The sequence below is a fragment of the Aspergillus nidulans genome, chromosome II (genome assembly GCF_000011425.1).
Source record: "Aspergillus nidulans FGSC A4 chromosome II".
Classification (NCBI taxonomy): Eukaryota; Fungi; Ascomycota; class Eurotiomycetes; order Eurotiales; family Aspergillaceae; genus Aspergillus; species Aspergillus nidulans.
Window position 1 is genome coordinate 1,221,550 of NC_066258.1, and position 17,301 is coordinate 1,238,850.

General features: G+C 50.8%; 5 protein-coding genes across 5 annotated transcripts, besides 3 other annotated features; all 5 read right to left on the bottom strand.

The window, feature by feature from the left end:
• Window positions 1–11,037: part of a sequence feature (contig 1.144 511..72448(1)) that runs on past the window's edge.
• On the bottom strand, window positions 340–5,253 carry ANIA_08235 (uncharacterized protein; the record flags this gene model as incomplete). Its single annotated transcript, XM_676412.1, has 4 exons — window positions 340–3,448; window positions 3,521–3,630; window positions 3,681–5,029; window positions 5,202–5,253. 4 exons carry the CDS (start codon window positions 5,251–5,253, stop codon window positions 340–342), a joined length of 4,620 nt encoding a protein of 1,539 aa, XP_681504.1.
• On the bottom strand, window positions 6,693–9,091 carry ANIA_08236 (putative chromatin assembly factor 1 subunit A). The gene is made up of 3 exons (XM_676413.2): window positions 8,249–9,091; window positions 7,058–8,187; window positions 6,693–7,003 (listed from the first exon to the last, which is right to left on the bottom strand). The coding sequence occupies exons 1-3, from the start codon at window positions 8,921–8,923 to the stop codon at window positions 6,904–6,906; spliced, it is 1,905 nt and encodes a 634-aa protein (XP_681505.1). The 5' UTR covers window positions 8,924–9,091; the 3' UTR covers window positions 6,693–6,903.
• ANIA_08237 (uncharacterized protein) lies at window positions 9,846–10,925 on the bottom strand (the record flags this gene model as incomplete). The annotated part of the gene is made up of 1 exon (XM_676414.1): window positions 9,846–10,925. One exon carries the CDS (start codon window positions 10,923–10,925, stop codon window positions 9,846–9,848), a length of 1,080 nt encoding a protein of 359 aa, XP_681506.1.
• Window positions 11,038–15,748: a sequence feature (contig 1.229 1..4711(-1)).
• Window positions 12,701–13,892, bottom strand: ANIA_09522 (CaiB/BaiF CoA transferase family protein; the record flags this gene model as incomplete). The annotated part of the gene is made up of 2 exons (XM_863811.1): window positions 12,701–13,782; window positions 13,832–13,892. 2 exons carry the CDS (start codon window positions 13,890–13,892, stop codon window positions 12,701–12,703), a joined length of 1,143 nt encoding a protein of 380 aa, XP_868904.1.
• On the bottom strand, window positions 14,208–15,197 carry ANIA_09521 (uncharacterized protein; the record flags this gene model as incomplete). The annotated part of the gene is made up of 3 exons (XM_863810.1): window positions 14,208–14,453; window positions 14,545–14,630; window positions 14,693–15,197. 3 exons carry the CDS (start codon window positions 15,195–15,197, stop codon window positions 14,208–14,210), a joined length of 837 nt encoding a protein of 278 aa, XP_868903.1.
• Window positions 15,749–17,301: part of a sequence feature (contig 1.145 856..176570(1)) that runs on past the window's edge.

Consider the following 17,301-nt stretch of genomic DNA (forward strand, 5'->3'; position numbering starts at 1 on the left):
GTACATATGCTACAATATCTTTAATCAAACATCTTTTTCTTCTCTCTGGAAATCCAATGAGGTATAATACTCGCAAAATAAAGAAAGGTACTCCTGGTATAGAAGCCAAATTGCCACCCAAAGCCAAGCCTTGTATGCTGTAATGTAACAAACAACTCATGCTCTGACAGCGAAATCCCAGTACAGCTACAGGTCAAGAACAAAAGATAGTGAGAAGAAAATCACTGCTCCGAGATTAGTGGCAAAGTAACACGGAATCACCAAATATAAGGCTTCACTCCGAGATGGTATCAAAAGACAAGGAAGAGCAGGTGGAATCAATAAACGAAGTAGAAAATATTAAGCAATAGACTCGAACTCCTCGCGTTCACGAAGCCGGTTCCGCGCGAGCTCGTCTCCCCCGTTGGCCGAGAGCTGCATCCAGTGCAGTGCTAGGCACATGGTGTGGGGGTCCGATTTGGAGTCCTTGTCTCGGCGGTACATCATCTCCGCCTTGAAGGTATCTCTTAAAAGAGTGAGGGGGAAAGTGACTCGGGGGACGAGTTCGGGGTGGGTCAGGTAAAGAATTGCTAGCTCTCGTTGAGCGACTGGGTGGCCTTCCTTTGCTGTGATGATCCACATGTTGGCAGCATCCTTCATTGGATCACCTACGCGAGAATGCACATCCAATATGTGTGCAGGGTGACGACGGGTTAGTTCTTGGGAAACAATCTCATCCGCAATTTCCACCATACTATGGCAAACCTCATCCTTCAAGCTTAGTGCGGCGAGTCCAAATTGCAGGAAGGCAGTACCGCTGTCCGTTTTGTTTAAAGTGTCGATAGGGACAAACGCCGAGATAAATTGAAGATCGCGGAACAGAGTCTTCGGCTTCATGTCGAGGATGATTTCTCGGAGTGCTTCAACGATCTGCTTCTCGGTAGGTAATGAATAGTCAGATGGCCGCGAATCAAAGATAATAGACTCGGCAGGAGGAGAAGTAGGCGTGAGCAAGGGGTCCTTTTCAGGTGGGCGGCAAGAACGAGGCTCGGAGAAACTGCTTCGCGCATTGCGCTTCCTGTGGATTACTGACATGCGTCTTCTATAAGGCGAACCAGTTGCAGAGGGAGACGAAACCTGATCATCGTTGGCGGTGGTGATCGACGCAATAACCAAGCTTCGAAGGTCTCGAAGCGCGTCAAGCTTGACAAACGGATTCCCGTGACGGGAGAAGACGTCGAGAAGGCGACGAAAGACAGTCCTATATGAAAACGGAGCATTTCCCTCCATACTAGTAGATTTGACATCTGCAGTCTCTGTAGAAGAATGATCTCTAGTCTCCCGAATAAAAGGGTCAAGAGATCTGCTTCTTCGGGAGGACGGAACTCGAGGAGTCGACGGACGGGCCGGTCGCTCATCACACTCAGCATAGAAACGTTGAATGCGAGTTCTTTTCCTCATCTGAGTTTGGATTCTCTTCTGATCGAGTACATTGCTAAACCAAGCGTCTGTTTCGGTTCCACAACTCCATACTGGTGAACCAAGGTCGCTTAGAAGTAAGCTTGTCAAGGTTTTCCTTATGTCATTTAGGAACACAGTCTTGCCATTTGATTTCCGATCAGAACGTCGAGGTGGCTGTACAGCAGTATCGCTAAGCATAGACGGAGGGCGAGAATAGAGACTCGACGCGCTTGGGGGGTAATGAGCATGCGGAGGCGGGGTTGACCAGAAGGTGCTGCATGAGTCCCCGGTAGTTGTGGATGGCGCTCTGTCACCAAGGATGGACGACGTGTCTGTGCCAGCCGCTTGTGACCTCCATCGATCGGAATCAAGGCTCTGGAAAGAAGGCTTGAGGTTTAGCCGAGGGGGCTCCTGTCTTGACGTTTCTTGCGGGCGAAGGACAGTGCTTGCAAATGAGGACGCAGGGTGGACAGAATCATCACCGGCCCCGCTAAATGACCGCAGGCTGGATGTAAGGCTAAAAAAACCTCGGTTACTGGATCCTTCATACTTGGTTCGTTCTTTGTGGAACAGTTCACTGGCCCATAGCACTGGTGTCTCTGCCATGGTTTCTCCGACCAGACGGTTGATACTTGTCCCGACCTCATAGCAGAAGCGATGAATTCTTTCTTCACCTTTGCAGAAGTTGTCGATATTGTTATGAGCCAACCATTTTCGAATTAATTCAACTTGTTCATCTGCAAGCTTGGTCGGGCCTGCTTGGCTACTGGGAGCTTTCATGACGTTCATGATTTGTAATTCGGGTTTTTGTATTAATGTTCCACCGAATGATCTAGCGCCATTACGAGATCGAGCATCGTTCTGAGCATATCTGTGAGCGTAGGGCATGGTCTTTAGCGCGAGAGCAACATGCTTGGCTTCTTCATAGCGTCTAGAGTTTCTCACGTCAGTCATATACCACATCTTGTTTCGAAGTCTCGCCATAGTTTTCATCATATCCTTGACCGTGCTCTGAAGCCGTCGAGTATGGCAGTCGATGGCGACAAAATCAGCTTCGCAGCGCTCGATGACAGAGCTAGATGTTTGGAGAGAGTGGACGCAAGCGGAGTGCATTGGTCCCAGGATCCAGGAGTCATCAACGGGTTGGGTGGAAGAGTTAGCGATACTCCGGCGTAGCAACCGAGCAGCATTCCACCAGTAATGGGCTCCAATAAAATCAGATTTCTGATGGCAGTATGCCATGGCGCTATTGAATCGCTCCTTGAGTGACAGAGCATGTGCCTGTGGGGAGCGCCGGGGCAACTGTGACTCAACACGGTCATCCGCGGGATGTTCTAGAATGAGTTTCACAATTGCTGTCTGCAGCGCTTCAAAATTGTCTTCTGTCCCTAAGTTGGACGGGCTGCCATCATCGGCAGGAAAGCTCTCCGAAGCGTTGGTTTGACTATCTGGAAACAGGCCCCAGGCTAGGCGCCTATCATTTCGCGAGACGGTGAAGAGTGTCCATTCCTCGGCTGTAGGGGGCTCCAGATGAGTGCGCGGATCATGCTCACCTAGGTCAGACAATTCGAACCGAATTCTGTCAGCCTTTGAGCTGATATTGTTCTCCTGTGTTGAGAAGAAATGCACATCCGTGGGGAGAGAATTCTTCGTGGAGAAAGCTGACCTAGGGGAGAAGGGTACAGATCCGCGATAAAACCCCGGTTCAAACGTAAATACGCCATGCTTGTCCGGTTGTGATCCAAGAGGCGATAATGAAAGTCCTGAGGAGGGCGACTGGGAGGTGTAAGCCGGGGAAGGGGCAGTGGGAAAGAGAGCATTCAACAAAGTAAGAACGTCTGCATTAGAAAGCATCAAAAAAGCCGTAGAGGGAGCTGGCTGGTCAGGGAATGCCGCAGGTGTCCCGGGGGAAATTCTGGTGGCCTTGCTAGTACCGTCACGAGTAACATGGTTAAGCATGTTCTCAAAATGTTGCCTGACCGTAGGACGGGCCATGGGGTATTGATGCCTGGTAAATATTTGTTAGCGATTATTATCATTAGCAGAAACCACGGTGATGAACTTCATGTCGAAGACGCACATCGGGCGGAGGACCGCAAGGGCCTGCATGTAAGCTTGGTAACCGACTTGACCCAGCAGCTTGTCTCTTGCATCTTTCTTGATATAAAAGTCAAGTAAAAGGTCGTGGCCCTATAAGGTGGTCAACAAATGCCAATTGGAATATTGGGGATAGCACTAACCTCGGGATAGGTTAGAGCTCCATAGAGGAACTTGGGAAAGAACCACTGTCCAAATAAGAAATCCAAAAAGCGGTCACGACAGTCCTGGCGGTCTAACTTTTGCATAATGGCCTTTCCCAGTTGTAAAATTGACCGGGGTAAACCGGCATCCGAATCATCTAAAAGTTCGAGCAGTGCGTCCACGGTGGAAGCGAAATATTCCTCTGCAACCTCAGTCCTTAATGGGTCTATTGGGTCCATATCATAGCCGGGCGGGGGCTCTATATGCTCCAGGAGGAATGCACCAGTCTGGAGGATGTCCATCAGATAAAGCTCAAACTTGGGCTTCGCTTTCCAGTCACTACCAGTGGCCCACAGCGTCAGGATATGGTCGACCAGAGCGTACGATCTGTTAGCACCATCGGCAATGAGCTTCGCGCAGACCGAGGACCACATATCCAAACGTAGCTGTGCCTCCGGGCCGTCCGAGTCCAGGGAAGCTGCATAGACATTGAACAGCAAGGTAGAGAGGGGATCCGTTCGCTCAAACGCCAAAACACGGTCCTTGAATGGAATGCCAGATGCAGGGACAGTTTTCGAACTCAGACTTGGAATCCTGGAACGGGACGAAGCTGGAAACGAATCACCGCCAACTTCCCAAGAGGAAACAGAAGAAGATATCAGAGCAGACAGCTGCATATGAGTCAAGCTGCAAAGTTTCTCAAACACAAACTGAGGATCCGTCCGGACAGATTGCAAAATATCAAGAAGGTCGGCCTGCGACTGGGGGCTCAGTTGACAGAAGAAATCCGGAGAGCGGTCAAAGGCAGGCTCGCGAGAGCTTGGCCAATCCTCCGAATCGTCGGGCTGGCAAAGGTAGCGTTGGGCCACCAGAGAACAAGGTTCCTGAAGATCAACCATTGTGTGGTAGAGAGCGATGAAATTGGCCTTGTCGTCGTGCTTGAGTCTATCAACCAATCCTCGTTGCACGGCAGCACCAAGACGGAGCAGGCGCGCTGAGACACCTATTGACACCTTGGTAGCATGGAGGCGCTGTTCCAACTTTCTCCTGCGCGCCTGCTTGTGCTGGTTGCGGCGGTAACGACCAGCCAACTCCTCGAAGGAAACCTTAGGGCGCTCTCCTACCGACATGGGAACGGGTTTCCGGCTAGATGCTGTTTCATCCTCGGAAGAAATGGGTGTTGAAATGTACCGCCAACTCGAGCGGTCCGAGTCTCCAGACTCACCTGTGATGTGACTCGAACTCGAGCGCGGGGATAGCTGCACATGAGACATGCTGGCAGTCGCGTTAGCGCCAGGAGGTGCAGGTTCACATGGCCGGTTCGTTTTAAGAGCGGCGGGGAGCAGGTCTGATGATAAAGCAGTAGAAAAGCGTTAGGAGTTGAATATTGCGCAGTTGTCGCAGGGAGAAGTTCATGCCCAAAGGCGAGCTTTCGCCGAAAAAGGGGGCGGAAATGCAGATGGATGACTCCAAAAAGATGCGCAAAATCAAAGGAAATGATTAGTGAAAAAAGCACGTACTGCTCATAAAAGCCAAGGGGGATGAAAGACCATTGGATTGGGCATCGAACATGATGTTGTTGCCATGGGCAGTCGTCAATAGTGGATTGCTTGGCTTGGATGGCTCAGAAAGGGCGGGAGGAGATAGTGAGGGTTGTCGACTAGCGTTATCACATGGCTCCTCTAGAGAGGGCGTAAACGGCGACGGACGGGTTTCATGAGGGTCTGGACTGGAAGGCAGTCGAGTCGACACGGTGAGAGTCTCCAGGGTGAGGTTGATGCGACGGGAGCGGGGAGAGGCGGGAGAGAAAGAGAGAGAAGGAGAGAGAGAAGAAGAAGAGGAGCAAAAGGCAAAGGGGAGGGGATGAACTGAGAAGATGAGCAGAGGCGGAAGGGACAATAATAAGAAGTGAGAAAGACAAATGGCAGTCAGAGGAGGCTAAAGCAGGGCGGGCTCTTATTGGCAGTGTATATACAAGCTGCACTCTCTATCTGACCAAGCAGATGGGGTAAACTCCGACCGAGTGCAGGACAGCGCGACAAGTGGCGAGTTGCTACCGAGCGGGGAGCTGAGCGGATGACATGCAGAACTGGGTTCCTTAAAAGAGAAGAAAGAGAGCGAGAGCGGAAAAGCTGGAGACTGCGAGTGCGAGTGCACTTCATATGGGGATGCCAGCAAATCTGAGGGGAGCATGAGCTGGCAGGCGGTGACTGGAATCGGCCGCCTGCATCTTATTATGCTTGCTATACCTTCCTGGGTTGTATACAGAACGAGCTGCGAAATGACTACTCGAGCACAGTAAATACCGCCCAGTGGAGCAAATCCAGCGTATTTACAGGGTCTTCTTCAAAAACAAACCCTCCTATCAATAATAACAGGCTGACAACTGACGAGTGACAATGATTCTCATCGATTCTCTGGACTCAAACAGCTGAATTGACCCTCCACTGTGCTACATGAAGAACAAGTTGATGCGTTGGCAGCGCATGCATGAAGGCCTTCCGCTCTCCTGATTCGTCGCCCGCCCCCCTCTGCGCGTCTTGCTGTCCACCAAGACCATCCATCCAAAATTCGAATGCAATTCAAACCATGGCCTCTCATTCTTGCGTTGAAACAAGATCGTCCCGGACGAAACAAAGTCGTAGCTGTCCCGGCTACCGTTGAAAGTCAAATTACCTCTACCAAAAGGTATTACGAGGGACTCAGCTTCGATCTAGTTCTCCACGGTTTCGAATCTTTCCTGTGAAGCGGAATCAATCAGATGTATTAATGGCAACAGCATGTGCCCTCTTAAATCAACTCCATCTCTGGCTCCTTTATGTATATAATAAGGGTAAATATGTTCGCTCCTGTCACCGCCAAATTCCTCTTATTCTCGCATCGGTCCATCGTAGCCGGCGGGGTACACTTCACGTCCTGCGCTGTGTGCCCCTCTTAAAAGCGTCAGGTACCACTTCCTCGCTGGACTTCTGTGCGGTCTAGTCAAGCGGTGGAGGTCTGTAACCGAAAAGAAGCAGTCATGATTTTATACAACCATCCGCTCTTTGACGGGGTTGCAGTCACCCAAGACACAGCAGTAGACCGTAGTCGCAGTATTGTACCTAGTTTTATCGCTTAGAAGCTAATAATAGTGGCGTTATCATTTTCATCATATCTCTCGGCGAACGCGACGGTTAGGAATCGGCCATCGTGATTGTTTTTATTGAACAGACGAATCAGATTCTACTTGCAGACCCATTTCTTGTCGGCTTCCTTTTGTCCAACCCGCGTTGCGACAGAGTCTAAAGTGTCCTTGAGGACGTTTTTGGACACCTTCGGGAATCTAGGGAAGCAGGTCAGCTGATTAGCTTCGCTTAGGGTCAAACCTCGCTCTTACCGTTTCTTCAGGACTTCGATCAAGCCAGTCTTCGTCAGATCACTTCCTTCAACAACAGCCTTGAATTCTCCGAGTTGGTCTGGCGGAAAAGCCCGTTTAGGGTTGATAGGCACCTTCTTCCCACTCGGCACGGCCATGGATGCCGGGTCCCGTGTTACCGGGTTCACCGTGTGATGATTCCAGATTGGACGTGGTCCCAAACCGTTGACGTTGGTCAGCCCGGGTTCTGAAGCCTTGGGAGGCTTGTACCAGTACGACGAACAGAACGGGTCGATTGGAAATGTAACAGAGGGTAGAATGATCTCGAGTTTGTAGGCCTCTAACTCTGGATCAGACCCCTCGTCCTGCCATTTTATGCCCGTGCAAACTGGTTCAAGATCACCCACAAGCAGACGTCGTTTACTGTTTGCCAGGTGATCATCCTCATCGTCGAGAAACCCATCCATATCTTCATCGCCATCTTCACTACCCTCCTCTTCTTCCTCCGAGTCTAACTCTTCTCCTTCTTCTGCATCCTCCCATTCTGCTTCAGAGTCGTAGTCATAATTGACCTCAGGTAGCGCGCGGCTAAATGGGTTTCGCATCAACTTGGTAGCCGCCTCCTTGGAAAGCCGCTTCGTGTAAGTTCCCTGGTATGGTGGTCTTACATCTTCCCCAAATTTTAATGATTTCATCCGCACTTGTTTTAATGATTCCTGGAGCCTACGAGCGGCTTCCGAGGTTTCTGGTAGATCATTCAAGTTCTGCATTTGAAGCAAGATATCCCTGACTGACATTATTTGATAGCCGCGTCTCCTTTTATACGGCATTAGCTTGAACACCTCAGACGGTCGGAAAGTCAGTTGTTCAACGGACCCGCTCCTTAAGAGTGAGTCAAGTTTCTCTCGTAGATGAGCCAGTGCTGTGGCATCTCTCTCGAATCTGTGCGGAGGCGCAAGAGTCGTATTTGGATGCAGAAAGAAATCTGGAAACTCCCGCTCGTAGTCAGAGAGTTCACGAGTTCTATCAGACAAACGAGCAGGTACGCCGTCACCTGAAGGCTTTTTTGGTGAGCCTTCGACAGTTCCTGAAGAAGACTGCTCACTAGAAACCTTTGGTTTGACGAAGAACGAATTCAGCTTCATTTGCGCCTGCTAGGTGTCAGCAAGTCCCCCTGACTTTCGTCAATGATCAATGGACGATAGAACCTACCCTTTCCTTCTTTAGTTTTTCTTCGTCTTTCCTTCGCTTTTCTTCCTCCCTAGCAGCTCTCTCCTCGTCCCTGGCCTTCCTCTTCTCCTCTCTCTTCTTTCGCTCCTCTTCCTTCTCCGCCTCTCGCTTACGCTTCTCCTCCTCTTTCTTAGCTCTCTCTTCATCCTTCCTCGCCTTTTCCTCTAACTTCTGACGCTCTTTTGCTTCCTTCTCCTGCTGCTTAGCTTCCCGCTCGGCGGGCGACAACTTCCTCTTTTTAGCAGCGGACGGCGCATCCGCCTGGGATTGAGCCTGCCCCATGTTGTTAATAGGGATGGATGTGTTTCCTTCCCCAGTATTAGGATGCGCAGGGGCTGCCAGTGAGGCAGTATTCACAGTACTTGGTCCATCCTTCAAGCCCGAAATATCAGTACCGTTCTCTTTGTTATCGGTGTAAACCGGGATTGGGCTTGTGCCTTGGGTCGCGGAAACCTGAATCACAGGAGTCGAGGTATTGGGCGCGTCAAGTTCGTGAGCGGATCGCTTTTGTCCGGAGGACAGGTGCTTGGACACGGTGGTTTGCGGTTGGGTCGATGAGAACGGCGGTACGCTTGAGGCAGAAGCTGGGGGTAATACTGGTACTGGAATTGGCGTGGACGGTGACCCCGAACTGGCATCCGGGACGGAGACTTGCATTGTGTCCGATTTAAGCGATGGGTTGGGAAAAGGGAGAACGAAAGCAACGATTCAGGAAGGGACGATCAGAACTCGCCCGTGACCCTCGTACATCAAGACAGCTCAGGGAGGGTACCAAGTTCAAATAACCCAATCAATCAAAACCAGACAATCCTTGAAGTCATTAAGAAACATTCAATGAGTGGATGTAGCCTCAAATGGAAGTGGACAAAAGGACATGGGCCGATCCCGAGAAGAGTGTCCGGACGCGTTAATTGAGAGAGCCACGCGACTCGCGCCGTAGGCACCAGCACGTGATTTCATGTAACCCGAGCTGCCTAAGTATAGTACCATCCTAATACCAGTATAAGATTCGGTATTATAATTATAGACTTTCCAAAAACTTTCCAATATAGACACATATGTACTTCAATCTCTAGGAAATTGTGCATGCGCCAGTCAGAGGAGGGTTAGGGCGAACGACACGCGAAATAGGCATAGTGATAAGACACCAAGGCTCAGCATTGTTATGTAGGTATATGAGTATTTATGTACAAGATATTATTATTAGTAGTAGTACTCCTTTGAGATGCCCAACGGAATCTAGAAACCGATGCATGGAGCACATTCGGAGTTGATCGAGCGCCATCCAAGGTAGTGCTAGAAAGAGCAGCTGAACAGCATACATCTCCTCGTAGCCCTAGATGGTAGTACAATGTTCTTTTGCACATCCGTCAAGCGGACCTAGCAAGGGTGATATTGTGCTTGATCAGAGAACAAGGTCGATGCGGGCGGAAGAAGGTCAATGAGGAAAGTAAACAAAAAAAAAACAAGAGAGCGCGGCGCGGGATATCAGATGCGGAGACAGAGAATCGGTAAAATTCAAGCGTTCAGCGATTCATGCGCCAATAGAAGGTAGTATATGAAAGAATCAGCACCAGCCCTAATCGCTCAGATCTGGGTTGGCGACAAAGAGTCGCACGTTGGTCATTGAGGTTGTCCTATCGTCCACACTGCCTCGGCGCCGAAGATCGGCTGCTTTTTTGGCCTTTTGCTCGGCCAGAGTAGCAGCATTCGGTGCACCCATATCCCCAACGGTACCGAAACTATCTTCCTGCTCACTGTTGCGACTGTTGGTTGTGGCACCATCGTCCTTGGCAATGTTGGTATCCTTTTGCTCTCCAGCTTTGTCCTCAGAAACTCCTGGAAGATCCGTCTTTTCGTTCGGTGGCGTGTTACCGCTGCTCGCTGTGTTTCGTTGATAGCCGCTAGGATAACGATGGCCGCTGCCGAGAGAGCTCCGGCCGCTCCCTGTCCGACGATACGGAAAATCCCTATCGCTGCGGGCATCGTCGTCGGCATCGCCCACCTCGTTGGCACTGAGTCGAACCGGGACGGTAGCGCCAACAAGCGCAGAAGGAGAGAGCTCCGTAACTTTATTGCCATGCTTGCCCTTTCCGCTTCCGAGAGTACTTGCACGTCCGGCGCCTGCACCGTGAACTTCGAGGTATGCTCGCTTCTTATCTACTAGCTTCTGTTGTCGCAATCGGGGATCTTCCGCCTGTGCACGGTCACACCAGACTGTTGCCTTTTGCCGGCGCAACAAAGCCACATAGCTCATCTGAGATCCAGCGGATCGGGATGACGTGCTCCGCCGTACATCCCCATTGTTACCTGTGGATGTGGTCGAGGTGGTTGCACTTGACAAGCGCCTTGCCAAGGGGTTATACGGAACGGTCATACTGTGTTGTGGGGATGGGCCGGTAGTATACGGCTGTTGTGGGTGGTGATGCTGTGGATGCCCTGCATACGGCAAAACGTTCGAGGAGGTCGTTCGGTTCCGGCTGTGCGCAAGCGAAGCAACAGAGGGATGGGGGAAGAGTTGTTGAGCCTGTTGGTGAGGCTGATACTGTTGTTGTTGGTATGCATTATGATGATAGGCCTGAAACTGAGGCCCGGAGTGCGCAGAAGGAACGGGTTTCCGCGAAGGTATTTGATGCATCGGCAGCCGATAATCTGTCATGGTGGGCGACTAGAGCTGGACACTGGCCATGTAGGCCCAGTCGATATAGTTGAATGGAAAGTGTTATTTGCTTTTTAGCAAACCGGTCGAAAATCAACAGAATAAGGTTAAATATTACAAAGACCCAAGCGCTTGACGTGGTTTGCAACACAACTCAATGGAGGCCGACAAGTAAACGGTTCGAAAGTGAGCGGCTGCTGGCGTCGTACGAGTCCCGAATATGCGGATTGAAAGGACAGAGAGACAAGGTATGCCTCGCAGGACGCGCAACGTGCGATTAAATGAGCACGAGCAGGCGGCCACGAAAAGCAAGTAGCCAAAGCGATTCGTTCAAAGGAGTTGGCTGCCAGAGATCAAAGGCGAGACGCTGGGGAGGGACGGCGGCTACCTAAAGCAAGCCGCTCTGAGTACCCGAGCCGGAGGGACAAAAGAGAGGGCAGTAGCGGGTTTCGAGCAAGCAATTGCAGGGTGACAAGATAGCGTCCCGATTATCCCGAGGGGGAATCAGAAGTCAATATATAAAGCGGGCGCTGCAGGGCATGGAGAGAAGAGACTATGGGAGGGGAAAACTGCACTGCTGGATATGGCGGAGAAAGGAACGGCGAAGAAGCAGCTTGATGGATACGTACGAAAACGGTATTGTATGGTACGACCTGCACAGCCACGTGAGCCATCATAAGGCGGCCGCGCATCCGGCCCCCCACGCGCCTTTCAACTACCGTGGCTGATACTCACTCGTCCTCCGTACGGAGGACACTAACTCCGTAGAGACGAACATCCCAATGATGTGGTACGCAGTCACTTCATACATTCTCTGTTTGTACGAAGCTACTACAGGATACTCTTGATTGGTTTGAGATTCAGATTCGTGTGGAGAAAAAGTCACCCTGCGCCACAATACGCAAGCCACATTACCTTACGGTTTCAGAGGCTAATCTGTACTCAGAGCGCTCCGTGGAGCGTACCTGATTTTCCCTTACTTTCCAAGTCTCAGTGTGCCCGGATTTATGCCACTTTGTATCTCTTCTACTTCAAATCATGACGTCGAACCCCACAGTCGCCGAGAATTCTAGCATCAAAACGATGAGGGTTACAGATAATTCCGTCGTCCCGCTTAAGGGGAAGGCTAAAGCGACCCGAGCTCGTATTGACAAGTAGAGCTCAGCTGGAGGATTCAGCGCCTCCGTCTCGCCGTCTCGTGCTCGGCGACTAGACACTGAGAGGAAAACTTGGAAGATAAGTTGGAGAATGACGTGAGCATCCACCAAGATAACAGTAGTGACCATGACTAGCGCTAGCAGAAAATGGTTCAGGGAGTGAAGCGAATCAGTCCGAACAAGTGCAGCATGTGTTGAGTTACATCGAGTCCGAGGTTCCGAGTTCCAAGTTGTAACCCTTGTTCGACCGTTACTTTCTCGCGTAGGTATAGAATGGCGCGCTAAGACATCATTTTCAGCTAATCTGGGCTTCTCTAGAGTAGCTACGTTGAGCTACGTTGAATTGTTCACTGTCCATTTGTGTCCTTCAAGATTAATCATCAATTTGTGGCTCTGTCTTGTAATGGTGTCCATGAGACAACAGAAAGGGGCTCTATTCCCCGCTATTTGTCTCAGTCGGACCGTGGATTGAATCGTGCACAGCACCAAAAAGAGTATAGACTCAGAAGTTGTACCGTAGGCACAACTACCTAGGTACTCTTGAGTACATATACATTTTGACTGAAACTTTATATGCCTGCGATTGCAAGTTACATCAACTAAATACTTGGATATACGCTACAACTTGGATTTGCCATCGGTTTGTACCAAAGCCCCATCACTCCTCACACCATATTCCCGACCCTGCTCCCACCCCAACCATGTCTTCAGCGTCTCTCTCCCCTCAGTTCCTGGCTTAAGAATCCCCCCGGCCCATGCGCCGTCGTCCGCAGCGATCGGCCGGGCTGGCGTATCCGACAAGTGCACGATCGGGCGCTGCTCAAAGCCGGCCTCCCGCAATTCCGACTGTTCCAGCACAGGGGTCGCACACGCATCCGTCCCGTCGAATACGGCCTCCCATTCCGCACGAGTCTTTTCCTTAAACCGCTTTGTGAAGGCTGCCCTGAGCGCAGGCCAGTTACTGCGGTCTTCGCGTGACGGCAGTTCATCCGGTTGAAACCCTAGACCCTTGATCAGGGCCGCGTAGAACTGCGGCTCCAATGCGCCGACCGAGAAGTATTTGCCTGTGTCCTTGGTCTCGTATGTATCGTAGAAAGGGCTCCCTCCATCAAGCATATTTGTTCCTCGGGGGCCACTCCATAGCGGCGTCTGCATGTTCAACCGCGGCATGGCCGCTAGGTACGCGGACCCGTCAACCATGTTGGCTTCGACGACTTGGCCTCGGCCGGTTGTCGCACGCGACAGTAACGCCAGTAGAATGCCCTGGAAACAGACGGCGCCCCCACCGGCAAAATCTCCAAGGATATTGCCTGGCGCATATGGTTTCTCGCCTGCGCGCCCAAGCATTGACAAAACGCCAGATACGGCAATGTAGTTGATGTCATGACCAGCCATGTCCTTATACTTCCCGTCTCTCCGGAACCCGGTCATCCGAGCAACAATCAATCGCGGATTCCGCTTCAACAACACATCCTTAGGTGAGAGGCCAAGGCGCTCTAGCACCCCGGGGCGGTAAGGGTCGATGAGGACATCGGCGTTCGACAGCAATTCGAGCAGAAGTTTGTGGGAGGCGGGGTCTCGTAGATCGAGGATGATGGAGGATTTGCCCCGCGTGAGCTGGTCGGCGCTGATGGATTTTGGTCGGTCAATACGGAGCACCGAGGCGCCGTAGTCTGCGAGCAGCAGGCCGGCAAATGGGCCTACAGACTATCAGTGACTGCAATCATAGTTCACTTAGGCGTGACGAACCGGGAGCTAGGCCAGCTAGCTCGACAACGCGGAGACCCGCGAGTGGTAATTGTGTTGGCATGGTGCTTGATATACTTCTTCGTAAGCGCCTGCAATCCACAAAGCGTTCGCAGCAAGGTACTCCCTATATAACTTATATCAAACCTTAGTGGTGGTTCGTTCTTCAACCGAGGTCCGGCCACGTGCGGGGAATATCTATCTACCCCGGACCGTGGGACAAAACCCTCTTCTAAGGAGTACCGCTCTAGCGAGGCTGATCATCGATATCGGTCTACATGCCAAATATTCTATTTGCTTTTGTCATTCGCTCTGTTTGCCGGGACACCGCGAACTCTCAACTGTGCTATTTCCGCCCTCGCCCGTCCGCCCGCGCCCGTCAGTAATCATCCTCGTACGCCTCCTCCTTTCCCTCATCATACGCATTCTCCATATTGTCCCCAAACTCTTCAACATTATCAACGGCATTGTCAAAATCGTTCTCGATGTTATCCCCAAACTGCTCAATCTCGCCGACCTTTTCGCCCGTCCATTCAGCGGCGTTCTCGGGGAAGTCCTCAACGTCCTGGACGGCATTGTCCACTTTATTTTCGACCTTATCGGGGATCTGCTCGACTTCGCCGACCTGAACCGAACCGATACGAACCAGTCAGCTCTTCTCAATATAAAGTCAAGGAGTAGGTAGGTAAGTAAGCTCAACAGGGAGAAATCCGTACCGCTTCTCCAGCCCACCGCGCCGCATCCGTAGGAAAGTCCTCTACCCCCTGCTCAAACTTGTCTTCCTCATGTCGAATGTCGTCACCTATTGTGGGACTGCTTAGAACCAGCCTAGAAGGCTCTGAGACAACGTGAAAATTAACATACCTAACTCCTCAGCCTCGTGCATCGCAATCGCACCACCAATCACACCCACAGCTGCACCAGCCGCCGCACCAGCAATTGCTCCTCCATGGCCTGCACTCTGCTGCTGCTGCTGCTGCTCCTGCTGCTCCTCATACTGCCGCTCCCCATAGTAACCCTGCTGAGGAGCAGAAGCGCCATAATAGCCCTGCTGCTGCGGTGGAGGGCCATAACCACCTCCGTAACCACCGCCGCCATACGACGAAGCGGCAGCAGGAATCTCCCAGGTTGTCTCCCCGGTCTGTTCATTTAGATAGTAGTAGCGCTGACTGCGTTCGTCCCATCGTGGTACCCAGGGGTAGGGAGCCTGGGGTGCTGATGGAGGGCCCGAGGGCGCTGCGTAGCCGGAGCCCGAGCCGTAGCTGGGGCCGTACCCGGAGCTCTCAGGTTGGGGGTGGGCTTGCGCTTGCGAGGAGCCGCCCTCGAGTTTGTCTTCGATAACGCCGGTGATGAAGTCGCGGAAGCCCATATTATTTAGTCGTGTTTTGGGATTGTGAGGGGAGGGTTGATGTGTTACTCCTAAGGTTATCCGCGACTCGACGGGGCTTCTTTGGACAACAAACACTCAAATGAGGGGTTGTGCCGTCTGCCGTGCAAATAAAGGGTCCACCAGGCTAAAGTAATAATAGGATGGGGGCCAGGGATGTCTTAAGCTTCTGCTTTTCTACTAACTTGTGGATCTGTTTTACACATAGCGAAGTAGTGGGACAATATATTGGCCATCTCGCCAGTAGTCCTCTTTTCCACAGATCTGACTGTATTCAAGCAAGTAGAGCCTAGCTGGACTACTTTACCACCATACTATTCTGGCAGCTTTCCATGATTACTGTTGGCGCGCTTTTCCGTCTGCTGGGTAATTGTGGTATATTTGGTTCCGGCAGTCGGCTCGTCCCGTCTTGGCTAGGCTTGTCTAGTGCCCAATTCACACAGTGTAAACGTACTGAGGGATTGAGCTGCCAGAGGCACTCGAAAAACAGACTGGGAACCATGGTATTTGATAGGATCATGCTGCTACCTATCCGACTATGGCTCTCATAAGTTCGCATTACCATGTCGAAGAGCAAATAAATTACCCAGAGCCATACTCTAGATTTTAGGTGCATAGACGAACCTGGATTCTTCTAAACTACAAAGCTTCGCTTATATTGTTCCTATCGGCCCAGTTTTATCAGCTGCCTCACTATCTCTCTTTCGGCTGGTTACCGTGTCCAGACTCCTTGGACAAGGCCTGCACTTCCAAGCACCGCAAATCATTTCGTACAACATTTAGTTTGGTGACTGAAGTCTATATTACGACAATATTCCAACCGAGACCCTTGACTTTTATTATAAATGTGCTTTGTAGACATTGATTCAACTTAGTCTTGCCACATGCTTGAGCACAATGTATGAGACAAAAAAGTAAAAAAAGAAAAGAAAAGAAATGGACTTGGGAAAGAGAGGAGAGTGGCAAGACAATTCTTACTGAGTACGGCGATGGGTAGTTTCGAGCATACGTTTCATCTTATGACCCAAGACCAAAGCTGATCAACGGCCTTCGCAGGTGTTTTCTTTTCTTAGCAAGCCAATTGCTGAAACCATCGTTAGATGGCGTGGGATATCTGATCTTAATCATGAGATAGCAGCAACAGCTCTGCCAGCAGCTCTACCATGTTTGTTATGAGTGATAACTAACGGTCTTTTGACGTCGAAGCTTGACAAGTGAGAAAGGAAAGAATTAGACGTCCGGTTAGCTCAGATACATTGCAGAGATATAACAAGACTCAATATTAGCCATGTCTACGATGAAGATGAATGCAATGTGGCTGCCATCGTTGTGATACAATTCGAGTCACAGGAGACAGTTCTACAGTTCGATAACAATACTGATGTTTATTTACCCTGGCAGTTACCATCTCTCACTACCATTTCGATCTGACCAAAGTGAGTACAAGATAGGCTCAAGTTCGAGCCTCAAAAAGCGCCGTGCCCTTTGCACACCGGCATCGGCGCCGGGCTTTGCTTCTTTGCCAGACCCCGGCTTTCCAGTACGCCGATATGTCGATTTTGATATATTAAGGAGTATCGATCTCCGGATTCCTTGACCAAAGTGAGTACAATGAAAGTACAATGAAGTTAATCAATGTAGATATGAACTTCAAATTATCGTACGTCCCAGAGCCCGCGCCAGTTTAGAAGCCTTTATCTGTAGATAGTTGCCTATCTTCTTACTGACCAGAGGAAATAGCTCATACCGAGATAGAACTGTTCCTCATTCCCTATGGTGTGGATTCTTGCCAAATAGGCAAGAAACTCTAGGTGCGTGAATTGTGAAGATATAAGCCGCTTCCTATCTGTCGCAAGGTCATAGCACAGATTCAGCTCATTTTTGACAGAATGAATAAGCGGATCCTCAGTCTTATATTCCTCCTAGCTGAGCCACTGCTACCCCAATCAATAATACCTGCCGAGTGCCCAATGCAGCTCTCGTCCGCCCTCCGCCCGCCCTCTGGTCCGAATCCATCCTGAGCCGTGACTACCATGGCGTGGACATGCATGCCACAACGACCCTGGGCGTGAACTACAATCGAGCG

Excerpts from the sequence above, each read along its gene's own strand:
- ANIA_08236 (XM_676413.2), bottom strand. The coding sequence starts at position 8,923 with ATGCAAGTCTCCGTCCCGGATGCCAGTTCGGGGTCACCGTCCACGCCA. Across the intron at positions 8,188-8,248 it reads AAAAACTAAAGAAGGAAAGG|GCGCAAATGAAGCTGAATTC; the intron begins GTAGGTTCTATC and ends GACACCTAGCAG. Across the intron at positions 7,004-7,057 it reads ATCGAAGTCCTGAAGAAACG|ATTCCCGAAGGTGTCCAAAA; the intron begins GTAAGAGCGAGG and ends CTGCTTCCCTAG.